At 43.2% G+C, this 14728-nt stretch overlaps 2 protein-coding genes across 2 annotated transcripts in view; one reads left to right on the top strand and one right to left on the bottom strand.

Moving 5' to 3' along the window:
* Positions 1-2021: 2021 nt before the first annotated feature.
* Positions 2022-14728, bottom strand: part of T265_11277 (hypothetical protein) — a gene marked incomplete at both ends in the record, with an annotated part of 43677 nt that continues 30970 nt past the window's right edge. The window contains 2 exons of the mRNA XM_009177894.1: positions 2022-2084; positions 2595-2695. Coding sequence (XP_009176158.1) covers positions 2022-2084; positions 2595-2695 — 164 coding nt within the window. The remainder of the gene's footprint in view (positions 2085-2594; positions 2696-14728) is intronic.
* T265_11278 (hypothetical protein) overlaps positions 8907-14728 on the top strand; it is a gene marked incomplete at both ends in the record, with an annotated part of 42216 nt that continues 36394 nt past the window's right edge. The window contains 2 exons of the mRNA XM_009177893.1: positions 8907-9262; positions 10937-11039. Of these exons, the coding sequence (XP_009176157.1) occupies positions 8907-9262; positions 10937-11039 (459 nt within the window). The remainder of the gene's footprint in view (positions 9263-10936; positions 11040-14728) is intronic.

The raw sequence follows: 14728 nt of genomic DNA, 5'->3' as shown, positions 1-14728 counted from the left end.
CTTTGACACGCTCAAAAGCCTCGTGTGCTTCCATGGTCCATTTGCGTTTCCGATTTTGCCCAAGCAAGTCGTACAGTGGTGAAGCGATCGTGTTGAAGTCCTTAACAGCCCGGCTGCAGTACGCGGCTCGTCCAAAAAACTACTTCAGGGACCGCTTTGAATCGGTGACAGCACAATCCTCGAACTTTGCCAATATTTCTGGCAGTGTGCGCACCTGAACGTGCCCCGCTTTATGCTCCAATAGTGCCATTGAACTTCGAGCGCGCTGTAACTTGACTTCACGTATCCGCGGGCCATCCTTCCGTATCCGCTTCCACATGACCTTTAATTGAACTGCGTGTTCTGGTTCTGCTTTGTTGCACACAAAAATATCGCCCCCATGCACGACAACGTGCTAAAGTCAAATCGCCAAACGAAGCATCAAGCGTCGGAATATGAACAGCGTCATAGACAAACTAAAAGACATCCGTCTAAATTGATATTGGGCGTCTTCAACCGTAAACGACGTCTCCTCCCGGTGCTCCACTTTGAAGGATGGTTGCAAGTATCCGGAACGCAGGTCAAACATGGTGAAATATCGGGAATGCTGGAGGCAATCGAAGATCTATGCGTCTGAAGCAAAACTACCACCCGATTTACGGTCAGTTTATTCAAACACCAGAAATCCACTCAAAACCTGCATTTTCCACTCGCATTCCTTACAGGAACAACCGGAGAGTTTCACGTACTGTTGGCTCCCTTGATTGTGTCAGATTTCAATATCTCTTGAAGTTGTCTGTGGACCTCACCGCGTACGGACTGAAGCCGTAAGGTCGAAAGCATTTGGAAGAGGGGTGAATTTTATGTTCAGTCTACGGACAGAAGCCAAATGGATCTTCGTCGTCTTTGAACAGTCCGGAGTACTGTACTGACTGTACTGATGGCACGTTACAAAAAGGAAGCTTTCGGAAATGCGGTTCGTTGACGGCGGTGTTTATGTAACCTTCAAGCTCGACTGAGCCACACTTTTTCATCAGTTTTTTCCGCTTAAGGTAACCCGCGGATTCTTTACTCTTGAGGAAATCTGCTCTGTGTTGTCTGCCCTGTCTGGTCTCATCAGGAACGCGTGCTGCACAGACTTGTCGCCTAGGCGTATCGAGTTCATTGACAGTCCATAAATCTCCAGTCAATATCCACCCACTGCTCGCACTGCTAGCGCACACGGTCTGTATTCGGCTTGGCTCCCTCTCCGCCTCAGAGACACCCCTGCTCCTGTGTCAATTGGGCACAACTCCTTCTTTCTGTTTGTCGCGATAACGGCCTTCGTGGTAGCGGTATTACTGCGATAATCGCAACCCACCGGGGAAAAGAAGGATATTCCAAACTTTTGTTATGTGCAGGTGGTCGGATACGACGACATCGATTCTTCCACTGGCCGGGCACGCCACATTTGCAGTAACAGCTTGCTTGGGCGTGCCTCTGCAAATCCGTACCGATGAATGAAAGCTGTTTCGCTGGTTGGTCCCGTCTATTCTGCAGTTCTTTCACTGTTGAATCATCCCTCTTCTCCTGAGACCGCACGGTGGCCACTGGCGCATCGAACAGCTCCCGTGTCAGATGCATCAGATGCTCACATTTTAACTGGCCAGTTGCTCTCGCCAACCGCAACTGGACACCAAGCGCCGGCTGCACACTTTCGACATACCGGTCAGACAGCAGCTTCTGGCGCAATACTCGGTCCAGTCCCGACAACGCCCGATCCGACGACCGCTGCAGACTGACAAAGAACATACTCTTGTCGCATCCATGTTTCATCCTGGTCCTCTTGAACCGCCTCACAGACTCCTGTCTGTCAGCCGGCATGTCGAACCCCGTTTCAAGAGCTTCCTGCCTGGTGGCCCAGTCCACCTTCCGAGGACCCCTTCTAGCGGCATCCAGTTACTCTCGCCCGGCCTCTGAAGATGGTCTTCGGCGCCAAAAAATTACGCCGGCTGGTCTCCAGCCAGCAGCTTCCCCCGCCTCCTGGAAGTCCTCCATGTAGGTCAGCACATCCCGTCCTCAAGAGTTGTGGCTGCGGGATCTTCATTCTTTTCCTGGGCGCAGCACTAAATGAAAGGAGGAAAACCCTTCACTATGGACTTATTTATTCGAAAACACCAACTGAAAAGTTACAGACTATTGGACAAAAAGTAATAACTCTCACATGCATCCTTAGTGTCTGTCTTCTTCCCTGAACTTTCTTGTGTACTCATTGACTAGCACTCAAATGTAAACAAATGCTACAAAGCAATTCCACAAATTCTGTAATAAATCTCATTTTTTAATAGACGCGAATCGGATTTACAAGAGAAGCATAAACCAGTCACATGCCTCATCAGTAGTATTCGCCGGTACACCAATAAGCCATCATTTCCACCTACAATACACTTCTCCCTTTCATCACCCCTGCTAAAGCCCAACGTTGGTCTGGATTTTAGCGCAACTTTTCAAAGACACCAAGGCTCAGAGGCCGTTTTTTGTTTTAGTTTAGCGAGTATGAATGGCACCGAGCACCTCAGGGTTATCGTGTGCCATCCCTTGGAGGCGATTTGGGAGGAAGGTGTGGCAAAACCTACCTCGAAGTATGGTCTGGTCAGCTGTCCATCTGTTGGCTCTACGCCCGTCTTGGGCATGCATCCAGAGACAACAGACCATGCTGCAAAGTAGACCGTGGTTCCTGAAAAGGCTATCGTGCACTGCGAATCTACCGTCAGACAATGAATAATATTAGGAAGAACTAAGGGGCTTTGGTCAATGTGGTTTCAATAATACGAATGAAAAATTTTGAAACTGGCGCATAATAAGCAAACTTTTTCACTACGGATTTCACGAAAAGCGCACTAGTGGATTGAAGACACTTCGAAGTTTATGACAGAGAATCTGACGGTTAACCACCTGTCGAACAACAATGGGAAATACAAGGTACTACAGAGATCATTCCACTGACCAACCCTTCCAAAGTACTTGCCCATGACCATTCGTAACACTCGTGATTTTCTTGTATATGCTAGCAGCCTGCCCGATCTACAACCAAGCTGAGTGCATAGCATAGCTGGAAAGACCTTCAAGGGGTACAACCCATCCACACCAAATGACACGCTATGCATACTAAGAACAAGTACCTATAGCTTGATGGCGGACAGAGTTGGAATAGAGAAACGGCATCGGCAAAATTGTGCCCATCGGGCCTTTACCTGACTGTGAACGCATGACAGTGGCCACAATGGGGTTTTCTTTGATTTTAGAGGACTTTCTGAAACAAAATTTTAAGATACAGTGTGCCCGCCATTTTCTTTGAATAACATTGGTTTCGGAGAACACGCAACAGGCCACAAAACCATTTACCGGGGAGGATAGGTGAAATGGCCCTGAATTTGTCGCGGGACTCAACCTTACATGCCACCGCGCAGATCGGCAGTTACCAAATGAAACTGATTTTTAAAAAACCACGAGGTTATCAAGCTTAACAAATGGCGATTCAGAATTCTTATCTCGTGGGTGTTCCTGCAAATTTCTTGGATGATTGATTTGTTTAAGTGGGTAAATCCTCGAGATCGCAGGTGTCCTTGATTTAGAGAGCAGTACCTAACGAAACAAGATATCTTGACTTGGAGTAAAACGTTAATCATTTGCAAGGGGCAGAAGTATCGGTTAATTCTGTAGATGTAAGCGTTTGTGGAAGTTTCTAGAGCCCATGTTGTACTGGTGGATGTTAAATATGTGAGTGTAACTCTTGTAACTAATTATTTCAATCTTAGGAATTCTGCTCTGCTAGACGGACGCCAAATCTTGTTCTCGAACCCCGAGGATAGCTATTTCAGGCGATCGTCCTGTTAGACAAATTATTACCCTTGTAGATGATAATCACATATACTGGCATGTAGATATTTCAATGGGGTTTTCTTTGATTTTAGAGGACTTTCTGAAACAAAATTTTAAGATACAGTGTGCCCGCCATTTTCTTTGAATAACATTGGTTTCGGAGAACACGCAACAGGCCACAAAACCATTTACCGGGGAGGATAGGTGAAATGGCCCTGAATTTGTCGCGGGACTCAACCTTACATGCCACCGCGCAGATCGGCAGTTACCAATTGAAACTGATTTTTAAAAAACCACGAGGTTATCAAGCTTAACAAATGGTGAATCAGAATTTTTATCTCGTGGGTGTTCCTGCAAATTTCCTGCATGATTGATTTGTTTAAGTGGGTAAATCCTCGAGATCGCAGGTGTCCTTGATTTAGAGAGCAGTACCTAACGAAACAAGATATCTTGACTTGGAGTAAAACGTTAATCATTTGCAAGGGGCAGAAGTATCGGTTAATTCTGTAGATGTAAGCGTTTGTGGAAGTTTCTAGAGCCCATGTTGTACTGGTGGATGTTAAATATGTGTGTATCTCTTGTAACTAATTATTTCAATCTTAGGAATTCTGCTCTGCTAGACGGACGCCAAATCTTGTTCTCGAACCCCGAGGATAGCTATTTCAGGCGATCGTCCTGTTAGACAAATTATTACCCTTGTAGATGATAATCACATATACTGGCATGTAGATATTTCTGGTGTTTCCCTTCAAATCGCCACGGGGCATTTGGGTGCTATTTAACGGAGGAAGAATTCTTCATTGCGAATGGGAAAACGCACCAGGCTTTAAATTGCCTACGCCAGGAGGTTGCTGAATGGTCACCAGCTGTATAGATACATCGTGAGCTGCTCAGCATAACGTTTTGTCAATTGAGGTTGTAGTGGTCAGGATACCCAGAAAGCTACTTACCAGGAATGTGTGGGAAAGAAATAGAAACAATAATGCTAGTTTGAGTGTATAATAATAAACATGTCAGATCAATAGGCTTACTAAGAATTATTCTCTTTAGTTTCGTTCGTCGTTGGCCAATGTCAGCGAATAAACAATAATCAAATCATGGTTGTCCAAGGGTCTTCTTCTGCATAGTTGTCACTTATAGATTCCGAAGATAGTCTGAAATGTTGTGACATCGGAGTTAACACATGAGACTTGCGAATGACCACTGTAAGAGTGGGCGACGTTACGTTCGTTTTGCGTGAAATTGTGCAAGTGCACGTTTTTGACGTTTTTTGTATTCGAACAAAAAAACAGTTATATAATTGACTGAGTACATAATGTTATAATGGAAGCAAAAGAAAGATACGGAAGATCACATGTTTCAGACTTCAGTAATAGCTGCTGCAAACGCCTCTCAGGCTCCATTCTTTCACTTCGCTTGATCCCCGGTGTACGTTTGCACGGTCCTCTACTTAAGTCAATCCCTCATCTAACTCAACTACCTCTGCTGCCAGAATCGAACCCCAAGTCCGATGGCTGCAACCGAGACGTCTGTGACGGGTTGTCCAGAAACCGAAGTATTTCAATGCAATGTCGGCACGGAACTTCCATAACGTGTCTGATGGCAATATTGCAACTATTTTCCAACAATATTAACTATCCACTCTCGCGCACTGGGTTTTTATTTGTAACCACGAACAAATTGTTTACCTGGCCCAAACCGGCTTTGGGAAGGCTTTGTCCCTACCCGCCGAACCTTTCGTTCGAACCTAACAATTCCGGTTTTGGCATTTCAGTTTGCCATTTTCTCATTCTTCACGAGTTATTTTCGATGTCGTTTTGGTCCTGTGCATCAGCGTGATCTCTATATTGCAAATATTCCTCACAGTTTACTTCCATCTAACATCGACACCAGTGAGTCTAAAGAGTTCCAATGAAAACCATATTTTTGATACATCTGCCATTTGTCTCAACCTCCGTTCCTTCTGGGACCCTGACCATTTTTTCAACCGCTTAAGGTTACACATGACCAGCAAAAGCTCTTCAGGTCTAGTGCAACTCAACCATCTTCATCATTTAACTAGTCGTACCTCATGCCCCATTCATTTAGCCTTCTTGTTTTCCAAAACCTGCGATTACTCATCACGTGATAAAGATGCCCCCTTGGCTTTGCCTTCCCGTTGTATTTCTGGTCACAACTACTAGGTCGTACCGGCACGAGCATACTTCAATTGGCGTGTTGTCTGCAGGATTTTAAATAAGCCAACCAATACTATCATATCCTTCTAACTTTCATCCATGGCTTTTTCTGTCTTAGGTGGGTTTAAATCTTTTCAAAACTTTGGAATGGATGCCTCTTGCTAAAAACCTTCTCCAGTACTACGTTATGCGTCTTATACTTCTGGGCAGAAGAACTGCGTTGGTACTGGACACGAGCTTCATTTCTTTGCGCTGGTTGATGACCTTGAGCCTCAATTTGTGGTGCTGTATTCAAGCAAGCGACCTGTTCAATCAGTCAGCAAATGTGGTTCAAGAAACTGCGCTCGTTGTGTCAGATTTTGTCTCCTACCCGAACTCACTTACCAGATGCACTAAAATTTACAGTCAGCATTTCGGACAGCGCTTCATTCCATAATTTAACTCGCCTAACACCCGCAAAAATCTACCTGCTTATCATGCACCATAATATGCACCTGGTTCGACACTTTTCTGTGTAAGTCTGGCCAGACCACACTTTGACTGAATCATGCTTCGCTGAAGCGCAACTCCAATCATTAATCGGTCAATAAGACTAGTAAGACGAACATGCAGAACCGAAGTTTTGAATTAATTATTTGACTGTGCGAGCTCAAACCATAAGCACAAAAAGTCATTAGGGGCAAGCAGTTTTCTATAACCTAACTGCTCAGTAGTGGTCCTCAGTGTCCAGACCTTTCAAATAATGACGCACTATCTGCATATTCGGGGGCCCACATCACAAGCAACGCTGCATCCAATATGCGACATCATTCAAATAGGACAGCACAATGAACTTATTGACCAATACCATGTGTCGCACTAAGTGGGAAATACTTTGCGGCGCATCGTCACCTTCTCAAACTGGCGCTGAGGTCGTTACAGCCATTAGGTCAGCCTATTTTGGCAAATCTCAGGCAACTGCATTCCGAAGTACTTCGGCCATACAAACGGGATTTGGACCCTTGAGCGTGGAGCATCTGCACCATATAATTTTAGACCAACTTTCTAAAACCGTGAATAAACTTTGAAGGCTTAAACACTGTGCTTACTCACGACAAGAGCAGTGCGAGCTGTAACCGGTTAAGTACATCTAACCCCAACGTGTTTTGTCCTTCTCACCAGTGAGATCCAGCGGTTCTAGGGATTTTTTCAAGCCAGTGTCATAAATCCATCACGCCCTCCAGTCTGTGTAAACAGCAATATGGTATTACCCTTGGTCAGTTAGCTTCTGAACAAGACAGACACTCTGAGTCCTCAAACCTCCAGTTTCCACCGTGCCACTCAAACTTGTGAAGAAAAATAGCTGTCTCAAATCGTTCAACTCTTTGTCAACAAGTGTTTTTATCGCCACCATCCTGCCGAGCTAAAATATCATTTACTCCCCAGACCTAAACAAGTATGCTGGGACTCGGAAGTATAGTAATTGAATGATTTATAAAATCTTCAGACAGAGTTTTTCTTTTGTCTATATTCCAATCTATGAAGCAAGCTTTTCTCGCATCACTCTGGTGCGAGCTGTTGTAATACCTCGTTTATTGACTTTTTACTAGGGGAGCCGATCGTCTTTCCTCCCTACAGCTTACACTAGACATTTCCTTTGAAAAGGGCCTCCATCTCTTCCAATTTGCACTGTCACCATGACTATCCTATTGCTCTGTCCTACCATGAAATCATACTAACTTGAAACCTCTAGGGTCGATCCGCGCGCGAGTCAGATTCCGTTCTGTTTGTTCTCGGCCATTAATTACCCTCTTACCTATCTCTTGTGCAAGTTTTACTTCCTGGGAATACTTTTGCTCTCTGAAGTTCAGATCTATTTTCGAATGCCTGCCGTCGTAACTGTTTTTAAGCTCATCTCTACTGACCCCGTTATATTTCCGTACTTTTGGTCTCATGCTTCTGTGCCCAGACAACCTATTCCTTGTATTTTCAAGCCAGGTCAAATCCCTTAACAGCTTTGTCAGTTCTAGTAAATGTCTGGTTTTTTGCCCTGCCTAGATCTAATTGAAAAGAACCAAATTGAAACCTTATTCCCCCACTTGCAGAACCATTACGCACCAAAATACCCAGTGCATGTACACTAAATAGTGGGTCCGAAGATTCGCCATCAATGGAATGCTCGCTTGGTTTAAGACCCACTCATCTAAATACACAACATGGCGGTGCATCTCTGTTTGACACGGCGATCCAACTGGATGAAATGTCTGGTAACCGGGGGTTATTTATTATTACACAAGCCGCAATTATTACTGCAGGGTGGCTTGTTGCTCTGCCAGGACGGTGGCCCTTCAACGATGCGCCATTTTTCGCTCGTATGCTCGCATAACCTCCAGTAACCCTGGAGCATTACCCATTGTCTGGTTCCAGGCCCTGTCTTTAATTCGAGAATCAGATAAACATGCACCCATTTCGTTCGTCTGTAGCTGGTTTGGAATGGCCTTGGTTGTCAATTATCTAACAAAGCTAGGAAATAAAGGCAAAGGGCAACCGTCTTTCCATCCGGTTCATAAAAATGCACGGGTCAGTCCGAAGATACTCTGCAAGGCTCGCGTCGAGCATTCACGTGAAAGGCGTTGACACCTCCGCTTTGGGTGAGGAAAGCGCAAGGGCGAGCTCAAGGAAGGAATAGTGAGTAAAAAAAACAAAACACATGTATCATGAGACCAAAAGTAATTAGTTGAACTAAACACTACATTTTGTTTTAACCCATCACACCTATACTCTACCCGTGCCACACTTTCAACTATCACTCCCGATTTCGCGTGAAAATGTTCGGTAGTTTGAAGGATAAAATAATGGAATTTAGGGTAATGTCAACTGGTAACTAACTAACGAAAACAGGAACTAGCTATGGGAGATGAACGTTGTGAACTAGCTGACGGCGAAAAGCGTGTGGAATTCGAACGCACTATCAAGAAAAATGAATTACAGTTATACAGAAATCAGATGCAGCAGAATTGCCCTGCACTGTTCGAAGCTAATCGTCTGAGAGAAAGAAAAAGACAAGAATGTGCATTCTTGACGAACCTAAAAAAGGTAGCATGGAATCTGCCCTTCATTCGCGACTTTAAAATCAAGGAAGATTCAAATGCAAAACTTCGAATTGATATTAAAGAAAGTGAGGAGGAACTCGCTAAGTTCTTGAGAGAACAGGACGATCTACGAGAGAACATCTACCGGAAACGCTTACAGTTGAGAAACTCGGAGTAATTCTGGGGGACAAATCAATTATCCATTTTTTACAGGCCTGAACTTCGAAAGCTAGCTGATCAAATAAGAAATAGAATAAGCGGTCATATCTTGGCGACGCAAATCGAAAACAGAAGACGACAGCGTCTGAAAGACTTGGTACGTTATTCCCCGATTAAGCAGTCTGGCAAGCCATCCAGCGTAGTAAGTGTTTGAGGGTGTACATGGTGAAACGCCAACTATGTAGTGGTTAACGGCCCTATGGAGTCTATAGTGAACGTAACTGTTTTTAAGCTCATCTCTACTGACCCCGTTATATTTCCGTACTTTTGGTCTCATGCTTCTGTGCCCAGACAACCTATTCCTTGTATTTTCAAGCCAGGTCAAATCCCTTAACAGCTTTGTCAGTTCTAGTAAATGTCTGGTTTTTTGCCCTGCCTAGACCTAATTGAAAAGAACCAAATTGAAACCTTATCCCCCCACTTTCCAGAACCATTACGCACCAAAATACCCAATGCATGTACACTAAATAGTGGGTCCGAAGATTCGCCATCAATGGAATGCTCGCTTGGTTTAAGACCCACTCATCTAAATACACAACATGGCGGTGCATCTCTGTTTGACACGGCGATCCAACTGGATGAAATGTCTGGTAACCGGGGGTTATTTATTATTACACAAGCCGCAATTATTACTGCAGGGTGGCTAGTTGCTCCGCCAGGACGGTGGCCCTTCAACGATGCGCCATTTTTCGCTCGTATGCTCGCATAACCTCCAGTAACCCTGGAGCATTACCCATTGTCTGGTTCCAGGCCCTGTCTTTAATTCGAGAATCAGATAAACATGCACCCATTTCGTTCGTCTGTAGCTGGTTTGGAATGGCCTTGGTTGTCAATTATCTAACAAAGCTAGGAAATAAAGGCAAAGGGCAACCGTCTTTCCATCCGGTTCATAAAAATGCACGGGTCAGTCCGAAGATACTCTGCAAGGCTCGCGTCGAGCATTCACGTGAAAGGCGTTGACACCTCCGCTTTGGGTGAGGAAAGCGCAAGGGCGAGCTCAAGGAAGGAATGGTGAGGAAAAAAAAACAAAACACATGTATCATGAGACCAAAAGTAATTAGTTGAACTAAACACTACATTTTGTTTTAACCCATCACACCTATACTCTACCCGTGCCACACTTTCAACTATCACTCCCGATTTCGCGCGAAAATGTTCGGTAGTTTGAAGGATAAAATAATGGAATTTAGGGTAATGTCAACTGGTAACTAACTAACGAAAACAGGAACTAGCTATGGGAGATGAACGTTGTGAACTAGCTGACGGCGAAAAGCGTGTGGAATTCGAACGCACTATCAAGAAAAATGAATTACAGTTATACAGAAATCAGATGCAGCAGAATTGCCCTGCACTGTTCGAAGCTAATCGTCTGAGAGAAAGAAAAAGACAAGAATGTGCATTCTTGACGAACCTAAAAAAGGTAGCATGGAATCTGCCCTTCATTCGCGACTTTAAAATCAAGGAAGATTCAAATGCAAAACTTCGAATTGATATTAAAGAAAGTGAGGAGGAACTCGCTAAGTTCTTGAGAGAACAGGACGATCTACGAGAGAACATCTACCGGAAACGCTTACAGTTGAGAAACTCGGAGTAATTCTGGGGGACAAATCAATTATCCATTTTTTACAGGCCTGAACTTCGAAAGCTAGCTGATCAAATAAGAAATAGAATAAGCGGTCATATCTTGGCGACGCAAATCGAAAACAGAAGACGACAGCGTCTGAAAGACTTGGTACGTTATTCCCCGATTAAGCAGTCTGGCAAGCCATCCAGCGTAGTAAGTGTTTGAGGGTGTACTTGGTGAAACGCCAACTATGTAGTGCTTAACGGCCCTATGGAGTCTCTAGTGAACAGAACAAATTACTGATGTAAGCCGGTACAAAGTCACAAAGAGAAAAATACAAGTAAATCTTGACTCACAGTTCAAAACAGGAGATTCCGTATTTCCGTATTCCGTTGAACCACCACACCAAGAATAGTTCTATCTTCCTGGTATCCCAGATCCCCGGTGATCGAAATATTAATCCACAAAATATATTATATTAGTCCAGTGTTTGCAGCTGAAATGTTTGTTCACGTTTAGTGTTAACAGCGATCAAATATAGCCAACCGGCGGACACCAGTCACACGCAAGTGCTACAACTATCTCGCTCACGAGCGATTTCGCTTTGTAATAAAGTATAGCCATCTAACGGGATAAACTTAAAAAGAATCTTTGTGATAAACACAGAAAACTATATCTCTGGAGCATCATATTTGTGTGGGGGCTATGTGCAAGGAAAATTTGAGGAGAGGACAACGAGTCTGAGAGACAAAATTGGTCAATGAACCAACATCTGGAGAACTGTAAATTCGGTTGCCACTTGTGTAGAGTGGAAATCAATTGAAGGACGCTGTTTGTGAGGAAAGAAACCAAGAGCAAGCGAACACTTAGGACAAAGGAAACAGTACAATTGTGCCTTATAATACAACATGAAGCACTGATCCCAAGCCTTAATGGACATCAGGCTTGATAAGGTAAAATATGAATATTCCACAGTATTGAAAACACTGGCTACCGCAAACATCTTAGTTTGTCAGTGCAAATGGTAATTATTTAGCTGACTGAGCACGTAGGGAAGCCAGTTTGAGATTTCCCTTACGTCATCCTGTCACGTCATCAATTATGACTCCGGCATTTCATTCCCCTTGGATCTTCATTAAGTAGGAATATAAATGTCTCTGTGCAGAATCACTATTTTTACTCGAGACTTTCAAGCATATGCTATGTTGAGGGCTACCACATCTATTGCAGCAACACAAACTGGATGCCTTAGTTACCCACTGAGGGCCCACCAGACGGACGGTCTGCCGCAAGTTTACCAAACCTCCAGTTTAATGACCGAGGTGTGCAACTAACTTTTACCATCAAATCAGTTCAAATATTTTCTGGGTAAAAACCACGTTAAGTACTGTCTGTGACTGTCATTCCCAGTGTCAGTGTAGACTTAAGGGCGTTCTAACTGCGTACGTTAGAACAAATCCTTCACCATTTGTCACGGCCGATAATAGGCCGGTCCACCGTTACTTCACTGTTTGTATTACCGCCATTGGTGCAATGTCGCACAGACTGAAAAGACGTTAGAAATATAACAACCTAGTTTGAATAACTTCTTAGAAACCAGAGCTTGCAATGGTGCCGTTAAATTGACGCTATACCGGGGTTAACAAGCCGCCTATATAAAAAATATTTTCAGTAGCATACGACAACTTACCGAGATTTGGTAGCAACTTGAGCTCATGTGGGACCTTAAATTTTATGTGGAGCTTCAAAAAAATACCCAGTTGGACTATTTTACCTTGCATCCTAGATAAGACCAACCCAAGGCCTATGGTTTGATAACCCCCGGTGGCACTGTGCTTACCTTCAAAATGTTGGTCTGTCATCTTCTAAAATATCTGCTTTTGTCAGCCTTATGTTAGACAGCTGTAGACAGCTGTAAGGTGGACTGTATGATTAACAAGCGGGAAACTAATTTCTGCAAGTTTTTAGCTGTACGCGTTTGACGATTGTTTGGATCTAAGCGATGGACCAATAGTGCTTGGGTTGAAATTCACATTACTCAAAGAATTTTGGTGCCAGGGAAAAGAAGAATTAGCCATAATAATACACGAGCATCAGTTGGGTATCACAAATCATAGGACGGAATGAATTTCGTGCTCTCTACTCCTATATTCAGTCAGGAGCATTAAAAAAACAAAGTTCAACCCAACTTGCGCATAAGATGAGAGGAGAAACATTTCGAGTATATCATATGTATCATCCGTACCATATGTATTACTCTTTAGGTTTAACGTATAACGGCCGCAGCTTTCTTAAAGCCACAGAAGTAGCTACTCCGCTCTGACCAATCCCACATTTATCTGCGCTTCATCAATCTTGTCCAGTGCAGTGTCAAATTATTACCTGACTGCTTATTTTGTTTACTTCCCAGATGGTTGGGTATTTATGGGGTAGGTAAAGTATAACCTAATCAAGTTCCGCCAAGCCCCATTATTCTTTGCCAGAACAAGGTATCATCAGTATTACTGAGCAGGATCCCAATGTTGCATGAGAAAACGTTTAACTTAAGACTCCCCGTCACAGTAAGTAAGTAATGCTTAGTTTTCACCATTTTAATACCAAAAGATTTGCAACACAAACATCCCTTCACGTTACTGAAGCCACCACTAAATCAGGCATGCTACGAACTTTACTTATGGTTCGTTAAACATAATAACATTACAAAAATGTTTGAGCTTGATCTTTAGCTTCTGAAAGATATCTAACCTAAAAAAACTGAGTACCAGACATGGTGATCTGGGAGTGACGCTACCATCAGTAAGAGGTGGAAATATAGAAATGGCAAAATGTGTTTATTTTTTGAAGCCGATTACACCTCCATTATATGATCCACTTTTCGTGTCCGGATCTGAGGTTACTACACGACAGAAGCAGGTGTAAATAGAATAGCTCGAATGAACCCCTAATAAGAGTTTCTTAAGTCTTTCTACGGCTTTTCCTCAAAGAAAGGAAAATAACCTCGTTAATATGGAAAGTATCAATGGGTATTAGTGAAAGACTTTTCTGTCTAAAATAAAATAATTAAAACTGGAGTATCAGCGGCGTTGTCATTGTTGCACATTCTACTTAAACTTGTTAACCGCAACAAAGCACAATGTTGAGGCAACGCAAAACGGTGCCCTTCCTACGCTGCCCTGCAATAATACGGATAGGCAAGGATAATGCACGAGGGATGAGTGGAAATAAACTAAGTGTGGTGTAGCAGATGCTTTTGAAGAACTTGTTTAGGACAGCTGTAGATAGTTTTAGTAACCCTTTACTAACTAGAGCGTGCGTACGTGTTCCTCTTAATAAAGAAAAACCTTTGTTTTGCACAGTAGTTTATGTCTTGAAGATGGCGACAGAAGCAACATTCACCTCAATTTCGTACATAAGTGGACCTTTGAGAACTTTTCGAAGCTTCAGTCTTCCTGATTATCAACTTAATTACTTGTTTACAAAATTGGGCTTTCTGATTATTTTCACTGGTTTGGCTTTCTATTGAAGCAACGCTTAAGCAAATAATATGACTACTGCTTGAATCGGAGCAATTTTCTGGCACATTTCACATTTTGAAGTTGATGAAAACTTCACGTGTCGTTCATTTTGGGCATAACAGTATACTATGTTATTTGCATGGTATCGCTGGTTATGCACACACATGGTACAAATATCATTTACTTGTAGATGCATAAGTGTCACAAATCACATCGTTTTGTTTTAAAATAGTTTGAAGTTATGTACTAAATCATCATCATCATCATCGACAGCATGACATCAGTGTTGAACACCGATGCTTCACTGCCGTACAACCATGACTTATTTGAAAGCCTTATTGT

The sequence above is a fragment of the Opisthorchis viverrini genome (assembly GCF_000715545.1).
Source record: "Opisthorchis viverrini unplaced genomic scaffold opera_v5_472, whole genome shotgun sequence".
Lineage (NCBI taxonomy): Eukaryota > Metazoa > Platyhelminthes > Trematoda > Opisthorchiida > Opisthorchiidae > Opisthorchis > Opisthorchis viverrini.
This window is presented reverse-complemented; position numbering and strand designations above follow the sequence as displayed.